Here is a 27,050-nt window from a genome sequence, read left to right as displayed (position 1 = left end):
AATTGAATAATAAATTGCCTCAAGTGAGAAAAATGCTACACATATCCACCGAAATGGGTTCATAGAGGAGTTACTTACATCTAAGGATGCTCCTAAACTCTTGCATCTGAGATTGTTTTGCCAACTGCTCGGTTTTCCCGCTTCCCAGCTTTCACAAGACCCAAGCAGCCATTTGGAATTCACAATATAAGAAATAGCAGCAGCAGCAAAAACAATCGCTGTGTAACTGGAGGAGAAGGGCGACATGAGTGAGGGGAGCACATTACAGAAAGAGGGACAATTTACTTCCCGGTGCTCCCAGTTTGAATTTCAATCAAATTAGCGTCTGTTAAACTCAAAGTGACCCGTCTAGCTCCATTTCATCTGAAATGCTGATGAGGTTCATGGCACAATTATCAAGGCAGACATCTCTCTCAAGAGGCCAGCCTGTTGATAGCAGACAGGCCATTGAAAAATTAAATCATTTCCAGGGCCACAGAATGGCAGCAAAAGAAACAATGTGTTGCAAAAAGAACACACACACACACATACACACACATGCACTAGGCATGTAATCACCTTCAATATCAGTATATTTAGAGCATTTTCCAAGGGGGTGGTCTAATAATGTTTCAGGAAATAGGTCGTTAGAAATTAACCGTTAGCATCCAGCTTTCAACTTGAGGTCTGACCCAATATCCGGGCGAGACATCCCAGAAACTTGTAATTACTGTCATATGCTTGTGTTTATGCTATATTTACTGGAGCTGCCAATGCTGCTCAATAGGAGGGTTCCAGCCTTTCACCAAGCCAGGAGGAAACGCTGCCTGACTCGCTTCTCTCCATCTCACCTATTGATTTTTAAACCAGCAATGGTATATTGTCATGCCACAGGAGGCAACAGAAATACTATTGTGACACTCTGTAGGTCTAAATCTGAGCTTTTTAGACAGGCAGAATGCAGCGCTGCTGACTGCCCTTGATAGTGCTTTCTGATGATTGATTTATCTGAAAATTCTTATATTGTATGGAGCACAACAGATGGAGATTTAGAGAAAACCTGTGTGTATTTGACGGGAAAAAATATTTATGTTAGTAAACCTACAAAAACTCATTTTACACATCTTTTAATGTGAGAAATTGACTTATAGACCCAATTATACATTTTCATAATCGTTTTTTGTTTGTATTTGCAGTTGTTGCCTAATGAGGATCACTCACTGGTCATACTGTAGTGTATTTCACAGATGTTTTTTTTTATTTACCACTTCATCAATGATAGTCTTGACCATAAACATACTCCTATTAGAGTAGTTTCATGCCTCATGAACTTCTGTCCACCCCTCTGGAACGCCCAACTTGAATCTGGACCTTTATGAAATCTTAATCTGCTGTGCTTTAAATAAACACAAACAGCGTATGTACAGAGAGGAAGTACAAGGCACTGTGCTGTCAGGCGGCAACGATGGCGCTCCTCGGAGAGCCTTGCAAGCATTCCTGTCACTGATATAAATAGTGTAAGCACCCAGCATCATTCAGCTCCCAAAACCTGATGGACATTCTAACTTTGTCCCACTATGAGAACAAATAAAGCAAGAATATTAACATATGGCCTAATTACACCCAACAACACAGTATATCCATTTAAATACATTTCCTTACTTTTATTGACAAATACTTGGAAAATAAAACTGATTACACTCTCTTTAATGTTATTAGATCACTTCCTATTAGTCACTTATTATTATTATTACTACATTTTTAGTCAGCTAAAACCTTCCATACAAACTTTAGCATCAAGAATATTTTGTAACAGCATGTGTCATTTTTCAAGTGGTTGGTATTTCATTTCGGAATAAAACTTTTCTAATACACAGCTGTGAATGGTAATGATCCTGTTCATACTAATTATTTGATGACTAAGAAAGTCCATATGCTGGGTAGGAAAATGGACATAAAATTAGGCTTTTCTGGTGCGTCGATTTCAAATAGGCTTAATTCAAGAACCAAAAAAAGGGGAAATTCACACTCTCAAAAAGATATCTTGATTGATTTATTTTACAGGCGAAACGTTGTCTTTTCACTTTGCCAAGCTGCATATTTTTTATTTTAAACATGTAAAATAAATCAAGATATCTTTTCAAGAGTGCAGATTTCCCTTTTTTTGGTTCTTTTACTAATTATTTAGAAATTAAATCGCCTCAGTCTAACTCACAGCTGTCCTGAAATCGCACTGATGAATTTCACGTCCCTTATTAGACAGCTATCTCCATTGATCATTCTAGTCAATGATACGCCCTTTGGAAAACCCATGATCCACAGGCACAGCAGGACCCAGCCATGTCATGTTACAGCAATCAATGACCTTGTTATTGAATACTTACAATGAAGCTCATTAGTCAAAATAGAAATCAATAGCTGTAAGCCACTTATTCATATCTTATATCTTAATATGTTCTTTTTTGTGAAAATTATTAATCAAGATGTGCCATTGTCATCTTTACTAGTCCTCAAGGTACTGCGATAAGCACTGGTGGTCAGATTAGAATCAATAATAGTTAAGCGCCAGATGGTGCGCTTATGTACGACTAAGTGTATTACAGAATAATATTTCAATACATTTAAATTATAATTTTTGTATGCTGGGAGAGACATTATCTGTGAAGGTAGTATAAGTTGTAGTCATTATTGCAGTTGTAGTAGCGCAACTGATTAAAAAAAACCCACTAAAATCCTGGGAAGAAAAACATGAAAAATCACATCCCTGAATATTAGTATCAATGAATTCATTATTTCAAACTGTACTGCCATGCAATTTCACATCTGCTAGGGAGGTGTCCACGTGAAAAATTCCTGTACAGATTATCACCCACTTGAGTCGACTAATTGCTTGCAGCTGAATGTTCTAATTGAGCCACAACAGTCCTAAGGCTATTTTCATAAAATCATTGTGCTCATGAATATAATATGCCAGCCAGATATAAAAACAACTTGGAGTGCCAACAGGATCTGTCAAACTCAGTGAAGCCTCAATCCAATTCTCCACACTTCAGGAACACATCAATTTAGGATGTTTAAAAGTGAACACAGTTTTCCACACAAGTGCTAATGTGATTTTTTTCCCCCAGACTTAAATTAGTAGGCCAGGGTAATTATAGAAACAAATATTGGCGGCTCTTCAATTCTTTATTGATGGAGACTGTACAGTAGGAAATACTTTTTTTTTTTTTTTTTCCATACACAGTGAGCAGTGGGTTGCCCCACATATGGAAAATTTAAACTGGGCTTACAGCAGGAGGCAGAGTTTTGACTTGCGGAGATGTGGAGCGCTCGGACCTCCTAGCTATCAGACCAAAACTGTATTCCAAATAAGCAAAGAAATTCAGCACATTTCCCGTTTGAAGATAGTTATTTTTGGCAGCAGAGGCATTGTTTCATTAGATTTACTTCCTATTTGAGTCTATTGCTATAAATAAATGGAAAAGAAAAATCACTAATTAGTCCCATATGCAATATTGGGTGCTAGTCAAGCTGTCCCTAAATCTATTTTCATGACAATGGATTGTTTTTTAAGTTTGTGCATTGATTATGCAAACACTGTTATTACAGTATGCATAGGAAATAAAGCGTGCGCCTTATAATTTATGGCTCATTTTCACATACATAATGCAATGATTTTCACAAATATGTTTATCTCCACACAGTCAATCTATCCATGGAGAATATCTATATCTATATATATATACTGTACGAACGCCATATCATGCACAGTATCTCACGAGAACTTGCACACTGATAAAAAAAAATTTAAAATAAAAATTATCTGTGTTATGTAAATAAATGTCAGTCCTTTTTTGCATCAGTTGGCGTCTTTTGGATTTCTTCCTTTCTTATCAGTGTGCAAGCTCTTGCTGGATTCTTTTTGTCTACGATTTGATTTTTGAACCCACGCACCTGGGACAAACCTCCTGTTCCACACCGCTTTTCGTTAGAGCGCAGACATTTCTCACTCGCTCTATGCGCGATATCTCAAAATTGACATTCAAATGCCACAAAAAAAAAAAAAATAGCATTTAAAAAAAACATTAGAAGTAAGATCTCTGGCACTCTCGGGATATGTATGTGAGGAATGAGCCGGAGTCGTATAAAGAAGCCAGTGGAAAGCTTTGACTACTGACTGCTGGATTTGCTGTCAGCCGGCTCCTGCTGGGTCAGTATTTGTGCTTCAGTGGACTGTTTCTCTGCGAGTGTGGCTGAGGCCGGCGTAATACCCAGGGCCACAAGGAGGGAACAGGGAGGCCGCAGCCTCTCAAGACAGACAATGTGAGTCAGCTATCTGACTTCATCAAATAGGGCTTGACAATAACCCCCCTGAATACAAGGGCTCTGCTGTTTTATTTCATTATTTTTTATTTCCCAAGGCGGCGCGCAAGAGTTGCTGACAGTCTCATACCGTCCAATATCTCTCTCTGTGGCACTCATATGTCATTCCATCCTGTGCACTTTGGCTCAGATGGCATCCCTATGTGACAACTGGTCTCATGTATAAGGTCTCATGTATACAGTGTTGCCAGTGGCGCCCCACTGAGCTGTGTGTGTGTGTGTGTGTGTGGGCGTGCACGTAAGTCCATGCACCTGCGTCGATTTTCCACTGAATCACAGTCCTCTGCACAAGAGTGATGACTAGAGAACGAGTGACTTTAAAATGTCGGACATCTCTGTGGTCGAGCAGCGAGAGTCTAGGAGAAATGGAGCATCTTTGGGCCGGTCCTGCCAAGAGTCTGACCTTAATCTGACCAACAGGATTTACCGATGGACCACAGAAGAAGAGCAATCTCTAGGAGTTAAGCAAATGCTCTGAGGCAATGATTGGATAAAGCACTTTCTGCACCATAAATAGGTAAATGGTGATATTCTTTTTGGAGTCCAAGACTTTTTAGTGCATGTGGAGGTGGAAGTGCTATACATCCATTTAAAAATAAAATATTTCCTGAAATTCATCCTTTAGTAATATCTGCTCTGCCAGTCTATAGAAGCATTATCTTTTGCCAACTGCGGACTTAAGTTGCCAATTATCCTTTCCAAAGCAGCAGAATTTGTTGATTTTGTTACATTAATCATTTTGTAAGAGTTCCAACACTTTTGGTGGATGGCTCATTTTGGAAAAGAAAGTATTTTATGCAGTTTTACCTTTGTGACATGATCTTGTAGGCATCCGGGAGGTAGCAGTTGATGTTCTCCATCTGGAAAGGGTCGGCGTCGCAGATCTTGTCGTCTGTTCGCCCATAGTTGGCACTCTCGATCATTATGACATCACTTCCTGGACACCGCAGGTCGATGGGGTAACCCTCACAGGACAGCTCTCTCCGTACTAAGCCGAATGGCAGGGCAGCCCGACTAAACCCTGAGGGAGAAGAAGAGAGAGACACAGAGCGAGAGAGAGAGAGACTTCTATCAGTACAATTGGAAATCAAAGGGAGACGCGTAGCCGGGCTGAGAAAGACGAAGACGGGGGGAAAGGTGGAAGGCAGGATATCATAGGTCGATGTTCTAGATATAAACAAAGACAGCATATTTATGTATGCTCTTTCTTGTTTTGTTTCAATGACAATGTCATAGTTTAGCCATATGAGTAACACTGGTGGGTGAACAGTGAAGCTACAGTTGGACTACTGGCCCGACTCACATCAATATATTGAGCGAACAGTTCAGATCTCAGCAGCACCAGTGGGCTGATGGAGTCAGTATGTCACCAACACTCCCAAAATGGTCCTGAATAACAATCAATGACTGTCATTAAAGACTAGTTTGTGGGTTAAAATGTCTGGAGCATTGTAAGCCCTAAAGATCATATATCCAAGCACACTGATCCACATGTAATATCCAAATTTGAGGATTGATGCAACGGTAAAATGTCTGACTCCATTTAGATTTTATTTGACAATGTTTTGAATCAGTCAGCTCCCACTGGTTCCTTTGACACACTGCCTTTTTTTTTTTTTTTAAAAGTCCTGTCTTTCATTTCAATATGGGAACGCACCGCCATTCCGGAGTCTATCATTGGAAGCTTGTGGTTTACTTGCAATACCCATTTTTCTATCCAAAAAGAAAAAGCACAACAAGCATCTGTACAACATGAGAGTGTAATTTAATCCATTTTACAGCACTGACAATCGAAGGGAGGGCTGTCGGGAGGCTGGGGGAAAAGAAGAAAAACTTGTGTGTGTGTGTGTGTGTGTGTGTGTGTGTGTTGGGGTGGGGTGGGGGGAGACAAAAATCAATATTGTGGCTTTGTACTCTGTAAATGTGAACAATGCCAAATAGCTGTTAGGCTAAAAGTGAACTATTTTACTCTATTTTCTCCAATCCCAATTAGGGATTTTTTGTCAGGACAGCTTTCCCAGAGCTATGACATGTCAACTCTTAGAATAGAGTGGAATAGAGCCAAAAAAGATGGTCCTTAATCATAACTAGAGCTGCCCCTCAGTGGACTGAATAAACCACCGCTGACACTGACTCATGACTACTGTTTCCTTGCGTCCAACAGTGACAGTTTTGAGTGGAGACATGGCATCTGGCATTTGCACTACTGAGGAGAACTTTGTCACCTCTTTGGGCCTTTAAATAATGGTGCTGTTACCTGCAACTTTTCTGTCTTGGCTGACGGCGAGGTCGGTGGTGTTTACAAAGCCCCTGCCTCCCTAATGAGGTTCAGTTCACAGGCAGGCAGCAGGAAAATACGCCATTATTCCTTTTCATGCATTAATTTGTTTACCAGATTGGCACCTGGACAACTCGGACCAACCCTTTATGTGCAATTTTTTATAATTACAAAGAGCTTTTTGCTTCTCGTGACTCATTCTGTGAGATGTTGGTATGGCGGCAGGTTACTTAAAGCCATTGACTTGAGCTCTGCTAAATCGGCCTGGAAAGGCTGCGTTCGTTTTACCCTATTGGCTGCTTCATCAATTAACTACCAATACAATTATCTTTGTCTGATTAAATGCTATGCTACACTGGCAGGGGATTAGCATTCTGTATTGTACCCCTCGCCGGGAAATGCTACTGTGGTATTTTGCAAAAGAAGATAAATGTCAGTTTGCATTGCCTGATCCTCAGTTTGTGCACCAATCAGGTTGTATTGCCTAGGTGCTCAGTGCTTTACATTAACCAAGGCAGACCTGAGGGTAAACAATGGCTGTATCTCTGTGGAGCAGGGCAGCTGTCTTAGCCTATCTTGGCTGAATCAGACTTTATTTGTTTGGGAGCATAGAATCACGAGGGAAACATCTTTTTTCCTCTACTTGGTCTTTTTGACAACAACCTTTCTCATGTGACCAATAGGCATGAAAAAGTAAAGGCTTTCAAGTTTGATAGGCTTCAGCCATACTTCAAGTTTTTTTTGCAGCCCTTTTCTCTCTGGAGTCAAAAAAGAACGCTTAAGGTGATAGACAATTTATCAGAGGTGTTGGCTTGTGAGAAAAACCCCAAATGGAAAAAATGAAAACATGGCATGTCAGGAACAGGACTTGACAGCCAATCTTGAGTTCATGTCAATGCATTCCAGCATAGCTCCATCAAAAGTCAGCCGCACACTATGTAATAAGTATGAGAACCTATGTAATACATCAATCAATGCCAAATTACAATTTTTATACTCACACCATGCCTTGAAACTAGCCTATGTATAATGGAAACATCTGTCCATTGCTTTTCTGTCACTAGTTCTGTTATCCAGAGGAAAAAAGACAGTTTTCATATCAAGGCCACATATGGTGCATCTGAGATATTTTAAAAGCATTTTAACATGGTTAACTTAAAGCCATATGGCCCCACCATTCAAGAGCTGAGACATATACGATTTCAATATATGAATATACTGTATATTAAATATCATTATATGAATATCTTCAACAAAACACACTCCATCACAATGAGGCAGAATGTTTAAACACTTGAAAGAAACATCACATTTCTTTCCCTTCATTGGCCTCGACTGGACTGCATTAGTTTGCCTCGCAGTAGAGATGACATAGACTTCACATGGATCAATTGGACAGCAGTCATGTATGGCTGAGCGGGATACATTAGCTTGCACTGGCCTACTTTGTGGCTGGAACTGATCTGGTTCCTTGGCCATGTGCAAGGCCTCCAAGTTTGATCTCCAAATCCGCGGCCAAACCCACCGATGTTCCGTGTCCCAGGAACACTGCTAAAACACTTAAATCACTCTGCAGAGCCTTTAAAATCTCAGCTTCTGGTTTTATGATTTAGAACCGATTCAGCCAGTCTGCGTAAGTAGGAAAACAGAGGCTGCGGCAATGAGGAGATAAATGCATATGTGCTCAACAACAACGTTAAGACTCCTACTGAAATACACTGGCAACTTTTCCACCGTGCTGCTGACGACAGGCACTAAAATGATGATGCATTTTCTCGTTCAGATCTCTGGAAATCAAACAGAAGTGCGGTCGTCTACGCGCGCTTCTGTTCTCCAGCCGGGTCTGTGCATCATGGAGCCAAAGCCCGTTCGTAAACAACATCCGAAAAGCCTCTCCCAATTGATTAGGCCCCGGGCTGAACTACTTTCTCACCCTGGTGTCGGATAGTATTTTTGGTACAGGGGAGATGAGTGACACTGACACGTCGATACATATGAGGGGGACACCCAATAGTCCGGCAACCAAGTTTCAGCCCAAAGGATTTGAGTCATTATTACCATCTCTACAGTACAGTCAATAACATTCTGTTCTGTCTATTCTCTTCTGTTCTGTACAATTCAATTCATTCGGGTTCAATTAAGTTCCTACTCGATTCTTTTCTCTTCTATTCACAATGAGATTCTGCAGAAACTGTCTCCATTGCAGCGACAAAATTGATGCTGTGCGTGATCCTAAAAAACTATTATTTTCTACTGTGATTATTATGTTATGCAGAGACTTCCCGTGGTCAAGCGAACCAAAAAAAAAAGAAAAAAGATGTTAAGGCTAATTTTTGATACACTGCTGCATTGACGCATCAAAATCTGATCCACAAACCCAAATTGTATAATGGAGGGCTTCTGTGCCCGTTTCTAATAAAACTTATATCTCTCTTTTCATACAGAGAATAATAAGGCACCAAAACACCATCGATCATGCTCCGACACAACAATGCATTGCAATTACAACAGAAGAATGTGATCACAGTGAATCTAACATAAACAAAATCCCATGCTTACTGTCTCACTTCACACAGTAATTTCATCATTCAAATGAGCCAGAAAAGTAATCATTATTTTGCTCATGGAGTCATTAGCATAATAATTCAGGGAGAGCATGACACCGATATTATTTACCGTGCATATCTCCACATCTTACAGGTTGTAAACCATGTAAAGAATATATCTCTATATGTAACGGTTTGTTCAAATGTTGGCTGTATGAGGCAGCTAATTTATTTTTTCCTTCCAAGCTTTTGTTTTGTATGTCTCCTGATGGGTCTTCTGAAATCACATCTAGGAGGATCTCAACAGCTTATTAGAGCTGCTGAGAGCACTTGTTGCTATATTGTGTTTCAGGGGCCTTTTTACTTCTGAGCTTTGTGCCATGGAGAAGGGGCTGCTGAGCCAACAAAATGGAGCCACACACACACACACACACACACACACAAAGTACAGCACTGATGCATAGGCGGCGCTAACACAGACCCACATGACTGCAACTGAGAGGAATTTTATCTTGTGTTCATTTTAGGTCATCAGACACACACACACACACACACACACACACACACACACATACACACACAGTGCACATGTACGCACTCACAGGCAAAATCAACACCCCCTTCTTTTCATCACTGGTAACACTTCAGACACCTCCTCAAAATGTGAGATCTTGTTGCACTAGTTCTGATGTACAGCTGTGACAGCGCATCCAAACCTATACAAAGCAGAAGAAAGGAAAAAAAAAACACATTGCTGAAAAGAGAGATGCCTGTCATTCAAGCACCTAAGAGGGGGATTTTAAAAGATGCACCTCCTGCACTAATTAAACAGTAAGGGGGTGAAGGATCATTGCGTATATAATCAATGATATATAATGCGGAATGCTCAATCCTGTGTCCATGGCAACCTGGTGCAGCGGTGCCATAATTGGCCAGATCCCTATCATGGCCTTGTTGACACTCTTCCTTATCAGGCATTCTGGTCAGTCCACCCCCCCCACCCCACCCCACACACCCCCCCCCCACACCAGCGTAGCTTTTCAATTCCTCTCTGCCGGCTATGTACCAAACATTGAACTCAGGAGTGATCAGGCGCCTATGCCATAGTACAATGGCAAGCATTCAGTAGGGCCCCCCGACTCTCTCTTTCCACAGACTGTAATTAACTTGTAAGCCCTAGTAAATAACACTGAACATATACCTATTGTAGAGGTGGAAATTAGAACCGGAGCAATAGGGAAAGACTACATTTTTTTTATTTTGTCCGCTAATACACAGCTACGATTGGCTACCAAAGTGCTTTTTGTGTATTTTTTTTTTTTTCAATGCAGATCACTCAACCTGCACCACGTGCTGATTATACGTGGGTGTTATCGCTAACATGCCGCTAATTGATTTTGATTGGTGCCATGGTCCTCTGTTTCCATGGGTTACAGCACTTTATTACTCCAATGAAGCACCTCTATTTAAAGCTTCCCAGGTTGGCATTTACTATCATGTTTAACCTTTCCAATGACATTGAGCCAATACAGAATATGCGGCTGAAGAATGGCGAGAAAATCCTGTATGTAAGGGGGACCTATTAGGCACAGTCTCTCCGGTGCTGTAATGTTTTAATTCATTTTTTCTCAGACGAGCCAAATCAATTGGAAAGTGACCATCTGCCAGGATATGAGTGTCACTGAAGCGGAGGTAATGAACAAAATGTCTTCCTATTTCACACAAATGGGGAGTCATTAGGATCTTCGGCATCTATGTAGGAACTAAACCCCACAATTCTGGACATCGACGTTATCAAACATACATGGAACATGCTAAAGACCATGTACACGCAACTAAAATGCTCTGAAATGGCCATATGGTATATGGGGGCGACCTCGACGCCTAAAAATGATTCCACCATTGTTAGACACTGATTACGCAACATAAAAGAGAAACTATTCTGCTTTTTATCAGCGCTATCTTGCATCCAGTAAATGGTTTTCATATTAAAATGACCCTGTGTAACTTGAGTTACACAAGCCTCCAGAGTTAGTCAAGGGGCAAAGCAGAGGCTGATCAAAAGGCCCATTCAGCCGCTCACACCGCCACCATTGTGGCCAGAGGACAAAGGAGGTCTCCAGATTATTTTGATGTGAAACCAGATAATTTTCCTGTCGAGAGCCAATGAGAAGTGTGACGGGGACGCTCCTGATGCTTGTCGTCTACTGTTAACGCAGCCCTTTGATTTTCCTTGTTGTTCCGACGAGTGCTAAACAGCTGCTTGTAAATGAGCTAGCATCTCTGCGCGGCCTGCCATTATTCTGCGCTCCTGAGCCGACAAGGTCGCTTGCTGGGGGGATTTGGGGTGAAAGAAGAGTGTGGCCTATAGCATTAGCTTGGAGCCACAGGAAACACAGCTTGAGTCCTCCAGGTTCTGCCACCCCACCCCGCTCCCCTCCCCTCACGGGTACAAGCAAAGGAAGTCTGTGAAGGAAAAGAAACCTTTAAGTCAAGACTCTTCCCACAGTGCTGATTCTATAATCCAGAGATATCCTTTACAACAGCATGTATTCTTAAGAAGTCAGGTCCACACAGGGGAGGAGCAGAGGCAAAATATTGCATATTTCCGAGCTGAATGAGCCAACCGAACAGCAGGGTACGAGGTAGACTGCTGACTCTGTGTGGCCATTGTAAAAAAGAATTACACTACTGGTCCGACAGATATTAACATCCTTTTGAATTTCTCAACATTAACTTTACCTCACAGCTCGGCTCCTGTTTTTTTCCCCCTTTGCTGTGTTGAAATTTGATGTCATTTTTGGGCATGGCTAACAGTAAAAGACAGTCACTTATGTAGAGGTTTTCTTCTCTGTAATTTTGCCCATAACATCTGTGGCCTATTAAACTCTTTGAAAACAGATGTCGAAACTACGACTTGCATCGCATAGAATGCATTGACACATCAACATGTTGGCTCATATCTATATCAGAGATGATCAGTGAAACCACAGTGTTCTTTTTTTGGGGGAAACCATTGAATTTTTTCCTGTGCTTATTTCATCCATTCTGTCTTAAGCCAAGACATCATCACAATGCAAACTGAAAAAGGAATTTGGCTGTATTCGTAGCGGTCTTTGCTTTAAGAGACATTTTAAAAGTAAAAGAGATCCCGACTCATTTTCAACTAGGACAATGGAACATCAAAAAAGTAGTAAAATCCCTTATCACATTATAGTAGTGTGAAAATATGTGGAATACTGGTTAATGTTAGGTCTTTGAAACCAACCTGAATGCATCCAGACAGAAAGAGGGAAATGGAGAGAGAGAGGGAGAGAGAGAGAGAGAGAGAGAGAGAGCAAGATAGGGAGAAGAAGAAGCAATGAGCAGCAGGGGAACGAGCATTCCAACCTCATTTGTATTCTCCACCATCCAATTCGCTCCAGTTCATTTACATCTCTGCTCCTTCCATAGCAACAGCAGGGGGGCTATCAGGAGCATCTTTGATATAGGTACATGACTCTGAAAAATATCTTGTCATTTATCTCTGGATAGACACCATGAAAAAAAAAAAAAAAGCCTCTCGTGTTGTTTTTTTTTTATTTATTTTTTTTATTCCCACTTTGGTGTTCAGCTGGGATTCTTTAAACAGAAATTTACCCAGTCAGAGACTTTGTAGATTTTACCCCCACTCCTCGTCTCCAACCAGCACTTACCAGCAGTAGACACACAAGCCTATACAGAGACAAATGCCGTCTTTGCACACAATTTGCATAGTTTGGCTAACAAAGAGATCTGATCCAGTAGCCCGGGAATTGATGGTTTTACTCTGTGTGATCAAGTAAAAACATATTAAATTACATATAAAAAGACAAAATAATGAGAGAGGCAGGTAAGCATGATACGTTTCTGCTTGTTTCTTTATTATATTCCTTAGAATTTGAACAGACAGAAGGCATCAAGTGTTGCCGACAGACGAAATGAAACTGCACTGCGCCAGCAGGAAAACAGAGCCTCATCAGATTCCATGTACACTTGTATGTAAATCAACCTTTAGGCCTAATTAAGCTCTATGGGGCTCATCAAGGTCATAAATCCCCTTTTTTCATAATGCATTATTGACTTCACATCATCTGCACATGTCGGCTGACTGCACTCGCACAAGCACACAATGTCATCTCACCGTCTAATATCGGATAGCCCTGGGGCCAGGAGGAGGGGGGCGGCGGGGGGGGCTTTTTAGGTCACACAAAAAAGCAAGGACATCTTCACGTAATGAAATGGCTGCGATGACCATCACACAGTAAATTTTGTCCCATGGCTCCAGAGAAATGTGCAGTGGCAGGTTTGATCCTTACTATACAATACATTTGGAGATTGACAAAAGCAGGTAAAGGCTTTTTGCACTTTGCATTACAATAGAGTTATGGTAAATTCAGTTGAATCTTTATTCATTCAGGAAGTGAAAATACTTTCACTTCCTCAATTGATTATTTCAAAGATGGAAAACTTTCACCACAAAAAGTGCCTCGTATTCAATTGGTAAAGAAATGAGAATAAAAGCTTCATCATTATGTGAACTGCAGTTTCAATTCACATTTTGAACTGTGTGAACTGAAAGTGAAATGAATTGCGGTTCATACGTGCAATGCAGCCTTTTGTTTGATTAATAATAAACTGATTCTATGAGTCATTCCTGAAGAGAAACGCTCTTAGCAGTCCCTGCTAAGGGTTATGGTGGCTTTTGTGACAACAAGATCTTTGGACTCCATTACTCAGCCTTATCAGTGACATTACTTCAGAAAATATCAAGTCATCCAGAGTTTAATCGCTGCGATAAGGATGTGAGCAACACAGTCATATTCCTTGCGAAAGACCTTTCAGATTGCATTTGCTTTGTGTTTGTTGACTCTTCCTCTGGTCTACATCATTTCCACAGTCTTTCCATTCCAAATGATAAAAAATTGAGCTGGCGACATCGGGGAGTCCAGACTTCCTTCTCTGCTCCAATGAAGCATTTGATGCTCCTCGATTCAATAAGGAAACATTCCCCCATGGGTCAACAGTGGCAGCACACGCAAATGAGAGGGGTCCTTCTGCTTGGTTTGCTGTCCCAAAGTGCACTTCCTCACAGACCACAGCAGTGTTTCCTCTTCCCTACACTAGGGCAGTCAGGAGGCTCTCATGTGTATGCATTTGTGCCACATTATTCAGCTAGTGCTTCAACTGACCCCCACCTGGCATTTAAATTCCCTGACCAACCGGGTAGTCATGCCCCGATGACACTACTGCTGCTCCAACTGAATTCTTTATGCAGCTCTTATTCAGACCTGACTGGAGACTCGCTGGAACAGCCTTCTAGGTTAGGCCAATTGTTATGTGACACAATGCTATTTTATTCAGACTGATACGCCGGCCTCCCAGGCTTTTGTTTCCTGGCTGGGCTCACTCAAGGTTATGCACACACTCTGCACACCTAGACGGTACTCATTTGATACATGTAACACAAGGGGAAAAAATCAACAGTGATTTATTTCTTCTGTTTTCAATGGAGGAATTCTGTTTTTTATCACAGGCTATTATCTACAGATTTTCTGCAGTTCAAGGAATCCATCTCATAATAACTGAATTGAAGAGAAGCTGGCCGAGCTAAAATTGAATTTTACTCTTGTTTCAATTCATCATGGAATTATTGGCTACTATTCATTATAATCCAGAGGCTGAATATAATCTTGATGACCTTCCATCTCATATGTATTTTTTCTCTCCAGTGAACTGATTGTTCAAACTTTTCAAAGACGGTTCCCCTCGACATTTTTTTTTTTTTTTCGATTAGACAATTTCACATTTGGATTAACCTTTGAATTGAGTCCATGGACTTAGCCTGCTTCCTACCATTCTCACTCCTCCATCTGTTTCCAGCCCTCACGCTGTCACAGCAGGGGCGTTTTGAAGTTCTCATTTAAGGGTTTATCAGACGTCTCTCATGCTTATCGGCCTTAATTATTGCTTGTTGGCTATTTAAAAATAATTTGGGGAATTGTGGGGAGGAAAAAGTGGCGTGGAAATTAGGGTACAAGGGCAACTATTAAGCGAGCTTCAGTGCTCCAGCTGAGCTGAGTCAATATCATAAAGACCCCCTCACATACTAAAGGGGATTGATTCAAAATGACTTATTTCCTTTGATATTGATTGGTAATGTGCTCCCACAGGGGGAATCCGCCACATTGTCTTAATGACTGTTTGTTCAGCCCATCATTTATTTGAGAGTGTTGCCTAAGAGCAGCGGACTGAGCCCTTGACATACGGAGGCACTCGGGGGTCATAATGACTCACAAGGTCAAAGTCTGACTCACAGGGGGGGTGAGGTCATACTGATCCGCTGTAGCACCAAGGGCCGGGCGGACGTGTGCCGCGTTTGACAGCAAGTAAATCAGCACTTAATGACTTCTGGACTCTAAATGATGACCTACGAAAACCGGGCAATTGGATAAAATAGCTTAATAACTGAGTGAATGCTATAGTTGCCTGCCTGTGGTCAGACAAGAAAGGACTATGAGACCATTGAACAAAAGTGGAAAATATGTACGAGTGAAACTAGCTCCATAAGTGGGCACTCGGAGTACCTTCATAAGGCTCTGGTCCTAAACCCTTTATATTTATGGGCGTACCTCCACCACCCCTCGTTTACAGGAGCCTCTTTAGGATTTATGGCAGCTCTAAATCAGGACTGAAAGCAAGAGGACAAAAAGGATTTTACTAAGGGCAACCAGGAATATCTTGCATCCGGCTCTTGAGAGTGAAATTGTGAAATCTGTGAAACGATCAGCCTTTGGATATATTGCTAAGTTCTCTTAGAGAGAATGTGCCCATTACACGAGTGGCTCCACCGTATCAACATATTCTGCAATCAGTTTTCATTGCATGCCGTACGTTGAAATCATAACCACGCTTTTCTCTGCCTCAGTGCACATGCCTTTCAACAGCATGTTCACAATGAAAAGCTATGATTACATACCCCTTGAACACCTGCAGATTGTTGCTGTTTACACTGTATGTATTTCAGCTGATATGGAATGGAAACCTCACAGCCATGAGTTGATGGTTTCATAAATAGCAGTTCACATAAGACATTTATCCATCAGTTGCTCTTGTTGCTCAAATAGGAGTTCGCTGTAAAAAAGTAAAAACACACTCTACAGGCTGCAAAGTAACAGTTGAACCATCCTATCACACACCATTCATTTGAAGTCTCACACACTTGACGTGCTTCTCTAATTAACAGAAAAAGCTCGAGCTTGTTTAAGTCACATGAAGTGAATATTGCACTCCATGTGACCCTAATACTGTTGAGTCTAATCACCTTAAAATTCCACAATATTACGGTAGCAAACAGGAAACCAGACTACATTTAGCCTTTGACCTCTACTGAGCTGGTTCATTTGTCTGGCCCGAGGTGTACATGCTGGCTCCTTTTTAAATGCCATCTACATTGGATAATCAAAAGCATTCTCCTCATCCAGCCCTTCCAGACAGCACTTCATCAGTAGTCCTTGTGACTGTCTGCAGTCCTTGATGTCCAGTACACAGGCTCCAGCAACACCAAACAATGAACTTTGATAAAGAGCCTGTGTTATTTCCATTATCAAACAGGTCGCTTTGGGTATATGCTGAGTACGTATGCTTTGGTGCGACATATACCAGCGCCTTTAAATTCAAAGCCGGTAGAAATCTTGTGCTAAAGCCACTTCTCCACTCCGCAGACACAACGAATAGCTAACACGCAACACAGCAGCAAGCCAGCACAAGAGCACAACTTCTAAAACGGAGGCCTATCGCTTTGAGAAATCGCAGATTCTTTACGCAAAGATTCCCACATACCGGCAGTCACGTCGGCCGTGGCCAGATTAGAGGCAACCAACAAAAACGCAAAACAATAAATGTTCCATGAATAATTGCTGTTTGGATATAGGCCACTGCACAGGAGATTGATAAGTCATATCTGTTTTTCCTTCTTTGGTATTCAGAGAACAGACTCTACGGCTATCAGAGCATGTTTGGTAGATTGTTTGGGATATACTTGTTTGAGACCCACATAATTCTCCCTTGGCAAGAATAGAACGAGACAAAGCATGAGAGCAAAGTACAAGGCAGATAGGGAGATGTGGGTAGATGACTAATCTAGGGTGCCTGAGATCCCACCCAGTGAGGGTCCCACGGGACCAGTGCGAATGCCCATTATCCACAAAGATCAGCACAGAGAATGATAGAGGAGATAGGTTCCACTCTGAGTCTGAAGCTCTGTCATGCTGAACCACTCTGCTAGACAAGTCTGAAAACCAATTAAGGACCATGTTAGAGGTGGAGCAACACGTCAAGGAACACAATCCTGTTGTTTTGCTCATGAAGTTCACCAGCCTCACAACTTAATTAAACAACTAGCCACAGCTCCCCAAAGAAATACCCTTTGCTTCAATTTATAAAGGAAAAAATACATGGCCCTGGAACCTTGAAAAAAGTGAGAAGTTAAGAGACAGGTGGATAAATAGATTCATAAATTACTGTTTACCGTGCCCCAGCTACAACTGACAAACTGAGGAGTGCAACTGCAGTTGAAACAAGGCATTGTGTCTCCTGTCTGGACTGCCAAATCAGTGTAACGGCTGAGATCTCAGCAAGAGTTATGGACGGCGACAGCAAACAGCAAACTAATGATGTTTCCCAAGGTTATCTCTGCATAAATAACCATTAACAAGAATGCTGATGCAGCAGCCCAAACCCACAGACACCTGACATGGGCCACTAGAATAGCGATAAAAACCGTAGGCAAGGGCACTAAGCTAATAATCATGTGTTTCATCCGTTTTGGGTTAATTTCACATTCTTTGACTGCCTCAGTAGCCAGGTGAAGGGAGGATCTGTGTTTGGGTGGGAAGGGAAGGGAAGGGAAGGGAAGGGGGTGGTGGGGAGGAGGGTGGCTACATGTCAGAGCCTTGCCATGCTCTTGCATGACAAACACCAACCTGGAGCCAGCTGTGACAAAGCCCTAATCCAGAAAATCCCTCCTTCCTTTGCTGAAAATCCTAATGAGGATTTGAAGTGCTCAGCAGGGAGGAGACCCAGGGGCTGTGGTTACACCTTGCCACTGCTTGCTCTCCCAGCCATTGTCCCCTTATCTCCTTATTGGCCAAGGCTGGCCGGCGATGAAAGAGCCATGACAGCATGGTGGGCCTTCGTACACAGGCCCCACGCCGGCCCGGCTCCGTGGGAAGCCAGATTCCACAGTCTGCCACAAACAACCAGGGTGACATCAAGCAGGAGGAGGAAAGACGAAACCAACAGAAGCTGTTTACTAAAGACACAAGAGACAAAGGGAGAATTCGCCCCTTTAGCCTTAACTGTTTTTTAGTGCTCTTTCAAATGCAAAATAAATTGGAAGCTGGGGAAACTTGTGCTTAATAAGCACTCATTTCATAAAACAATTACCTAAGATATTATTTGTTTGTATTAACATATTTGCTATGGGCCAGGCTTTACCAGGGCTTAAATACCAAATTAAGAGGTCAGGGAACATGCATTGTGTAGTGGAAGAGTATTCTCTTTCACGTAGACAAAGTATGGCACAAATTGCTACTTCAAAAAATGCTACTGGGTCTACAAATGCTCATATTAGAGATAGCATTTTGATGTCCTTTTACAAACAACGTGTGTATGCTAGACTGTTAGGACAGATGCCCCTAGTGGAGAGAATGGAAAGCAGATTATTCAACCAATGAGCATAATGAGGACAACCTATACATCAAAACTTTTAAAGACGCTCTTACTGCACCTAGGAGCGCTTTCCATTTGGATTTACATTTTACTTGATTGGCTTTTGCTCGTAAATAGTGTAACAGTTTACATAGCTTAGCTGCAATTCATTTATTAATATAATTTCAGACCCATTTAAAAATCATCTTTCCATGGCCACTATGAACCTGCTTAAATATAAGTAGGTAACAGGCGGGCTCGCAAGTACAGTTCAAAGTTCTGTGTGGAGAGACCTGTAGGATTGGCCATCTTTACAAGGTTATACGAATACATTCCCATTGCTACGTTAAGTGGCAAGCCATAGCAAATAGGTGGCGGAACAGCAGTGAGAGGTGCTGGATCCTGTTCTGGCAGGTTCTGGCTCAAATTAAGCCCTGGGCTTTTATTTCCAGTAATTACATTTCAGAACGCCTTGATTGTCTATTTCACTCCATTTACCTTGCGGTGAAGGCTTAAAGTCTCTTTTCTTTTCCTTTTACATGGTACAAAAAGAGGACTTTTAAAGGTGCCCTTCCCTGTTGCCCTTGAGAAATCTCAAGTACTTCAAACATTTCAAGCTTTGAGAAGAAACAATAGTCTGGTTTCAGGGTATGTGGAGGGAACAGAAATTCTCTGTGTCAGGCTTGTTCACACAAGTTCTGCCACTGAAAGACTTAGAAATGGCTTTCATATCACGGCATGCTCTTTGTGTACCCTTTACCTCGCAGAGATAACCAGCACAGACTCCAAAGTAGCTGAACCTGTGTGTTCCTGTGCCTTTCCATGAAAACAAGAGCATGCAACCTACAGAAAACAATCACTGTTTTCATGTAAAATCCTCAAGAATTACTTCACAGAGTTTTGCATTTTCTTTCGTTTTTACTTCCATAGAAAGTTTACATGGTGCTTTATGTTTTGTGAAGTTTTCAAGAAAAAAATCATTCTAAAGCCGTTATCTAATTTCAAAATGCATGGCCATCAATCTGAAAAAGACGTTTTTTTTCCAAATTCCTGAAAAGCTGACATTTTAGCAATACACTGATTTTATTCACCAACCGATCATGTTTCCTGATTAATGTGAACGTTTCAAAATGGTAAAGTAGTTGATATTAATGGGAGATGCATCAATACCAGAGAAATATCAGAAAAATATTACATACACAAATGTCTTTTCTATATACACACAATATATTCCTGGCACCCTGTCTAACACGTTGCAAACTTTGCCATCCCTATCTCTTAACACTGAATCCTTGCTCTGCTCTCTAATTCGGCCTCTCTCCTTAATGCTTACATTCCTCGGGAAAGCCTTTGAAGAGAGCGCATGGCTGAGCTAGGTGTGAATTGTTATTCTGTCGCTGATACAGACAAATCCCCACAACCCCACCGGACTGGACTAAATTGTTTTGAAGGCATGTGAGCCAATTTAATCATGTGTTATACGGGAAAATCAGACTGTATTTTAAGTTTGCAAAAACATTATTACTTCATTCTGTCTCACTTTTGCTATGTTGCTATGGTGACATTCACATTAGGCTCCGCTAGGACAAGGGAAATAAAGCTGTAGCTTCAAAGGTGATCACTCCGAATGCCAGAGGGGCAGACTTGTGTTGATGCAGCACCATCGAAGCCGGCCGAAGCAGAGCACACTGATCAAAATAACAGACAGAGCAGCAGTCTGTTCTGAACTGATGTCGGCAACTCTCTAACACTTTATTGTCTGTTGTCTATGTCCTTCTTGTTACACGGCCTAGTGCCATATTATACCATTATACTTTAATATGGCTGTATTTCAGGAACCAATTTATGTTGGTATACTGAAAACAACCCCGCTCATTGCTTTAGCATACACTGTTGAACATCAACTCAGTGTGAGCCTCGTTACTCAAATTATTCATAAGAGCTCCCCATCTTACTTACTGCATTTTCGTCATAAGCAGGCCCTCCTGGGTACTATAGCTTTTATACAACGATTACCAAGCTATGAGCACTGGCTGAAAAGTTTCCGACAAAATGGTATACATATATAAGAATAACACAAGAAAGATCACTAACAAACTGCCTGGTTACCAAGACTTGGCATTGCAACCAATGAAGTACAGCTGCCCATGCTTTATGGGAATTATCAGCATATTTAGAACAGATCTTTAACCAATCAGAGTGCAAGGATGGAACTACGTCTATTATAACAGAATAATAATTACAGTTGTTGTAGTTGTGGTGTTAGTAGCTGTAGTAAAGCACAATGTAATGTAACCACAACTGTAACCAATATTGTGTTGAAGGTGCAGCAGTCCAGAAGAGGGACAAAAAAGGACAAATGGTATCTCCAAAGCAGTAGGTTTTCTGTACTGACTGTGTTACCGTATACAGCAGAATCGTATGCGGCTGATTCCACATCATTGGGTCGAAAGGCTCTAGGCTAATGGGTTCCTTTGATATGTAGAAGACTATGCCATATATAGCATAATTAAAATAATAAGGAAAATCAATATAGGAAACTAATGTCACTGACTCGGCTACTGGGGACATGGATGGAAGCCTATACAAGCAATTTTACAGGGCTAAGATGTGAAAAAATAATGAAAGTAGGAGAGGAAAGGTTTTGAATGGCAGTGAGTCAGCTCAGCGAATACAGATCAAGGACATGCATACTTGGGGACACGAGTCCAGCCATGGAGTCAAATGTGGAAGATGAGACATGTATTTCATAGAAGGAGGTCAAAGAGGAGAACAACCCCCCGCAGCTATCAATCTTGGCTGTGTCTAGCAGAGTTTCTTCAAAAGTGAAAAGAAGGGAAAGAAAAAAAAAAAAACACTTCAAACTATTTACAGCATTCCACTAACCCATTTAATTCAATTATAAAAATGCATTAAAAAGATATTAGGGGTAGAGGCAGTTTAATGAAGCATGTTTACTTCAGGATATTGTTTGTAATGAACTGTTGCTGGGCTGAGCTCTGTGTCTGGGATGGGATAGGGGAAGGAGGAGAGAGGAATGCTAACCAGCAAGAAGAAAAGGTGAATGACAAATGGCATAAATAAATGGCTTTATTCATAAACATACACAGGCCCCACAATTGCCAACGCTTGTCACTGCCTGCGGCTGATTTCGAGGACGATATCTCAGTGTGCAGACATATAGGGAATATGATTACCGTCGCTATTAACCTCTGTGATTCCTAAATTCTTTTAAGCCCACAGGCTACGCACTACTTAACTTTCAACAAAACTCACATAAGAAATACTAAATCTGGGCCACAGCAAAATATGTATGACATTGCATGAGACACACACATATGGTATCATCCCAGCATAACTGTGTCAGTGTGACTCATCTAGGGTATAAATTAAGCACTGCAAAAAATCATGCCTTCCAAACTTAAATCAATAGCCTACTTTATCGAGTTCATCAAAATCAATACGGTAGGCATAGCGAACAGTTGCCAAGAGCCTCAAAAGTCGGCACTAACGAACCAAAGCAGTAATGGCTCCTCTAATATATTGCATTGAAAACATGCCAAGTTTGGTTTATTCTAAATCCAATCGTCAAATATCCTATGTAATGAACCACTGTTCTTGTCATTAAGCACCAATATGTGCACGAATACAGTTTGCGAGGTATAGTTTGGAAGCGTAAAGCTCATAATTATGATGCAGTTCAGGGTGGTTTAATCAAAGCTAAATACACTATGATTAAAACACACAAGCTTTATATTTTTCGAGGTGTGAGATCTATGTGGGCTTGCCATGAGACAGAAAATTTCAGCGAAGAAATTACAAATGGATCCCGCTCTGATGCCACTGGGGACAACTGACGCTTTGAAGCGGAAAATCTCAGACAAATCACAATTTACCAACTAATGAAACCACTCAAGATTATCCCCCATCCGCCTGTGCCCACTGTCCTCAGAGCTGCATTACTCACACAAGCATCGCATGCACTCAGAGGAGCGGCTCTGGCTGGAGTCACAATTTCACCGCTCATTCCGCATTTCTAAATACGAGAACGAGATGAATATTTTTCTGGCACCGAACTTTTCATGTGACAGCCTGTCGCTGAAACAATGCTCATTCAACAGACACTTGAAAATAAAAAAATACGGGCTTGAAAACAATTCAGTATTGTAATCGTTTTAGAAAATAAAGAAAGAAGAAGAAGAAAAGAAGACCGAAGAAGACTGTTTCATATGTACTTACCCTCTGTGGACTGTACTTGGGCTAGTGCGACGAGGAACCAGCAGAAGGTGTGTAGTTTCCACAGGGAGCATGCCATGGCGCCGGGTGTGGAAGGTCTGTGGCAGGTTTAGCTTCTGACAAACGTGGTTAAAAAAGTCCAAGCCAACAGGTCTCAGAGATGCTCATCTTTGATCCTCTCACCTGCGGGGGAGAGCAAGGGAGACGTTCAGCTCGGGTGGGAAAGGTATCCCGTCTGCATGTTCTCTCCCTGTGTAACTTCACAGAGGAATTTACCCTGTCACGTCTTTATCACAAAGCACTTGATGCCGCACATACATTTCTGCCTCCATTGCAAAAATGTGACAAACCTCAAAACTGTGAAATGCTACAAATCCACACAAGCCAGTAAAATAAGCCCAGAAGGTCAATAATCCTGAGAAGGGAAATCCCTTAATGGAAGCTAAGTGCTGACCATTTCACTAGGGGGGGGTGGGTGGGACCAACACTGTCAACCCACAGATAAGCCCCGCCCTGTCCATCTCCTCATAACCTGTCAGCCAGAGGTGCTCAGTTATCTCCCGCGCCCAAAGGTGGAAGTGACGAATTACATTTACTCTGGTTACAGTAATTAGTTATCTTTTTGAGCACTTTATAATTTATACTCTTTTGAGTATTTTTTGAAGTCTGGGGGTTTAAAGGTTTGTTGATCATTACCAGTGTCTCAGTGATTAAATGATTACTTTGCCAGGTGCTGACATTTCTGGCTTTCTAACTCACTCTGCAGCCCGTACTTTCTGCTCTGGAACAAAAGCTCCCCGCCCATCTGAATTTCAAGACCGTTAGCTGTTCCAGGACTTGTCAATGTTGCTGCAATTCCTTGGTTGCCAATAGAGATAAAAGTCATAAATTACTTAACACCTCTTTAAGTATGAAGTATTATACTTTGCTACATCTTTAATTACATTAATTACAGAGTACAAATGTACAAATGTAATGAGCTGCAGGCTCTCCATAAGAATTGCATCAGAAACTGTCCAATTGTAAATTGCATCTGCATCAAACATGTGGAAACATTTGGAGGAAATGTTAAGTGAACTAAACGCTCAATTTATCCATGATAGTAGCTTAGTAAACAATAGCAAAAAAAAGCCATCCATCCAGCTAAAAATTATAATTGGTTTGCTAGCTAGCTGGATAGCTAGCAAAAGAAACGTCAATGTAGTAAATGAAGAAGGGCATTTTAAAAAAAATCACAGATCAAATAATGACATGAATTTCAGAATCTTATTTTTTAGAAATAACATTGTATGAAAATATTTGTTTTATTATAAATCAAATGTCAATATGCAATATCAAATATTGAACTCATCCTTTTTGCACTACATGGGAAAGATTATACATAACAATGTCTGTTTTCTTTAACATAACTCAGTCACTATTATTTGAGTACATTTTAAATGAGCTACTTTTTACTTTTATTTCAGTAGATTTTTCTACCAGTAACCACCTCTACCTTGGTAAAAGCTCAGTAAAGTAACAGCACTTCTACTTCAGCGGGATATTTTGACACTCTTTCCACCCCTGCCCTTACCAACCAAACAAACAAACAAACACTACTGAGCAAATGGTCACCTCTCTCTGTTGTGACTGACCACAAACCAACTTATCTCTGAGCCTCCTCTCTCCCACCTCCTCCTTCTCCTTTATCTCTCTCCAAACCAGAATTCCTCTCTTCCCAGCTCATCCATACCTGTCCTTCTAGTACTAGTCTGTTTGATTGTTTGTTTTTGCTCCTTTTCGCTACAAAAGCAAATGGCCTCCTCCCTGTCATGGATACAGTGCCGGAGCTGTGTAGGGTGAAACCTAATGCCTACCTGAGCGCCCAGGCATGCGTTTCACACTAACGGCTCCCTTTTGTCTGTGTGTTTACACTGCTGGGCTGCGCTCAGTCCTCTCACTCCCATCAACCATTAGCACATCCACCATGGGATATGCCATCACTCCGGCAACAAGGCACACAGGACCCCATTAGAAACTGTATTTTTCTTGCATTTTTAACAGATTCAAAAACAATGTTCCATTTTTTTTTTCTCCGTTGTCTACATGCAGCACTGCCCTCGGAGCCAGCTATTGTTTGATTACGATTCAAGGGACTGAATGCCATCCGACATACTAGTAGTTGACAAGAGCGCGCAACTGAAAAGACAGTGAGGAATTCTGTTTGTGATATACAGTCAGAGCAGCACAAACCAGCTTCTCTTGTCTCCCCCACACTGCGGAAAAGCCACGGCTTGAAGAGTCTTTGATCTATTTTGTCTGAGTTCTCAGACAGTGTAATAATTCATCATCGTGAAAACATGCGGAGTGCACACATTAGCCGACAAAGTTATAATTACGCCTGCCATAATCAGCTCATCTGGAATGGCATTACGCCTCACCTGAGACCTCTAATTTTAGAGCCATTTAAAGGAGGTTAACAGGAGCGCAGTACATTGAGCCAGAGTGTATTTAGTTTCAATGGAATAATATGCACTGATGAGACTCGACAGATGAAACTTGACCACAGAGCCCAGGTATATTGGATTCCAACAAAACCCTAACCCTCCTTTTCTAGCTGAGTCATCATTGCATGTGGCACCAATTCAATTCACCAGGCAAGTGTCTATACATAATTAGCCTATTCTCAAGGTCCATGTAAACAAGGCCTTAATCAGACTGTTGCCACAATAAAGCTCTATCGTGAGCACAGGCTTAAGGATCCTCCTCCTCACACACAAAGCTTAGCTGTAGGCATTCTGTCCACCTAGTCCTATAGGACGACACTGGCATGAGACATTACATTACTGTAATGAGACCACACACACATTTATATGTGTGTTGAGATCTGACTGATGATAATCCTTTCATTGCCTGTTCATAGCTGAAAATATTGCTGTGGATGAATTGCTGTACTCAAAACTTGCGTAACTCTACCTGGCTTTCACATTCCCTCCTTAACCCTCAAAACCCTGAACTCTCACAGTCACATTTTATTTTTCCTTTTGTTCCTATCCCTATGTTGCAGTAAAAATTAAAACTGTTTAAAAACTGTTTACCTGAACTGTTCACAAACCCTCCTTAACCCCCAAACTCTTAACTCTCTCAGTCACATTTTAATCTTCATTTTGTTCCTATCTCTATGTTGCAGAAAAATCAAAACTGTTTAAAAACTGTTTACCTGAACTGTTCACAAACCCTCCTTAACCCCCAAACTCTTAACTCTCTCAGTCACATTTTATTCTTCATTTTGTTCCTATCTCTATGTTGCAGTAAAAATTAAAACTGTTTAAAAACTGTTTACCTGAGCATTGCGTCTGCGGATTCTGCAACAGGTTGAATGTGTGCATTTTAATATGTATTTGTGTGTGTGTGTGTGTGTATGGTGTTTGCGCGTGCGTGCATATGCAAGCAGACTACTATCAGTCTCAGCCTGAGACAGTAGCATTCTATCAGTATGATTATGCTTGCATCCTAGTCATCATTGTTTGGTCTAAAAAAGGAGGCAGCACGCTCAACAGCCTTCCTGCATCAGAATGTGTGGACAAAGACAGAATGCCTTTTAACAGTTTTGCCTCGGAGGCAGCTGGGGCCCCCTGCCACGAAAAGAAATAAATAATTGCAGAACGTAGATCCCTAGTACATGGGGATGGGTGTTCTGTAAATCGATGATAACAGTCCTATACTTTAATATCTTTTGTATCATGCTGGGAGTGTTTAACATGCTGAGACACCAAAGGCACAGACTGGAGGGAGTCTGCCTCACTGCCATTCTCCTCATTAGACGTGCTGAGGTCTCCCTACTCAGCGGGGGGTCTCTTTTCTCTCTCCGCCTCGTACCAGAAACCATCGGTGATCATACCCTGACTGTTTTCTTAAAT

The 27,050-nt window shown here is 41.4% G+C and overlaps 1 protein-coding gene across 1 annotated transcript in view; it reads right to left on the bottom strand.

Moving 5' to 3' along the window:
- The window catches only part of adgrl2a (adhesion G protein-coupled receptor L2a), a 94,645-nt gene that overhangs the window by 49,706 nt on the left and 17,889 nt on the right, over positions 1-27,050 (bottom strand). Inside the window, exons 2-3 of the mRNA XM_078285448.1 lie at positions 23,155-23,334; positions 5,170-5,383 (exon numbers count right to left, since the gene is read on the bottom strand). Coding sequence (XP_078141574.1) covers positions 5,170-5,383; positions 23,155-23,230 — 290 coding nt within the window. The 5' untranslated portion in view covers positions 23,231-23,334. The remainder of the gene's footprint in view (positions 1-5,169; positions 5,384-23,154; positions 23,335-27,050) is intronic.

Source organism: Centroberyx gerrardi, chromosome 9 (assembly GCF_048128805.1).
Source record: "Centroberyx gerrardi isolate f3 chromosome 9, fCenGer3.hap1.cur.20231027, whole genome shotgun sequence".
Classification (NCBI taxonomy): domain Eukaryota; kingdom Metazoa; phylum Chordata; class Actinopteri; order Beryciformes; family Berycidae; genus Centroberyx; species Centroberyx gerrardi.
Note: the sequence above shows the minus strand (reverse complement) of the source record. Positions and strands in the feature narration are given on the sequence as shown.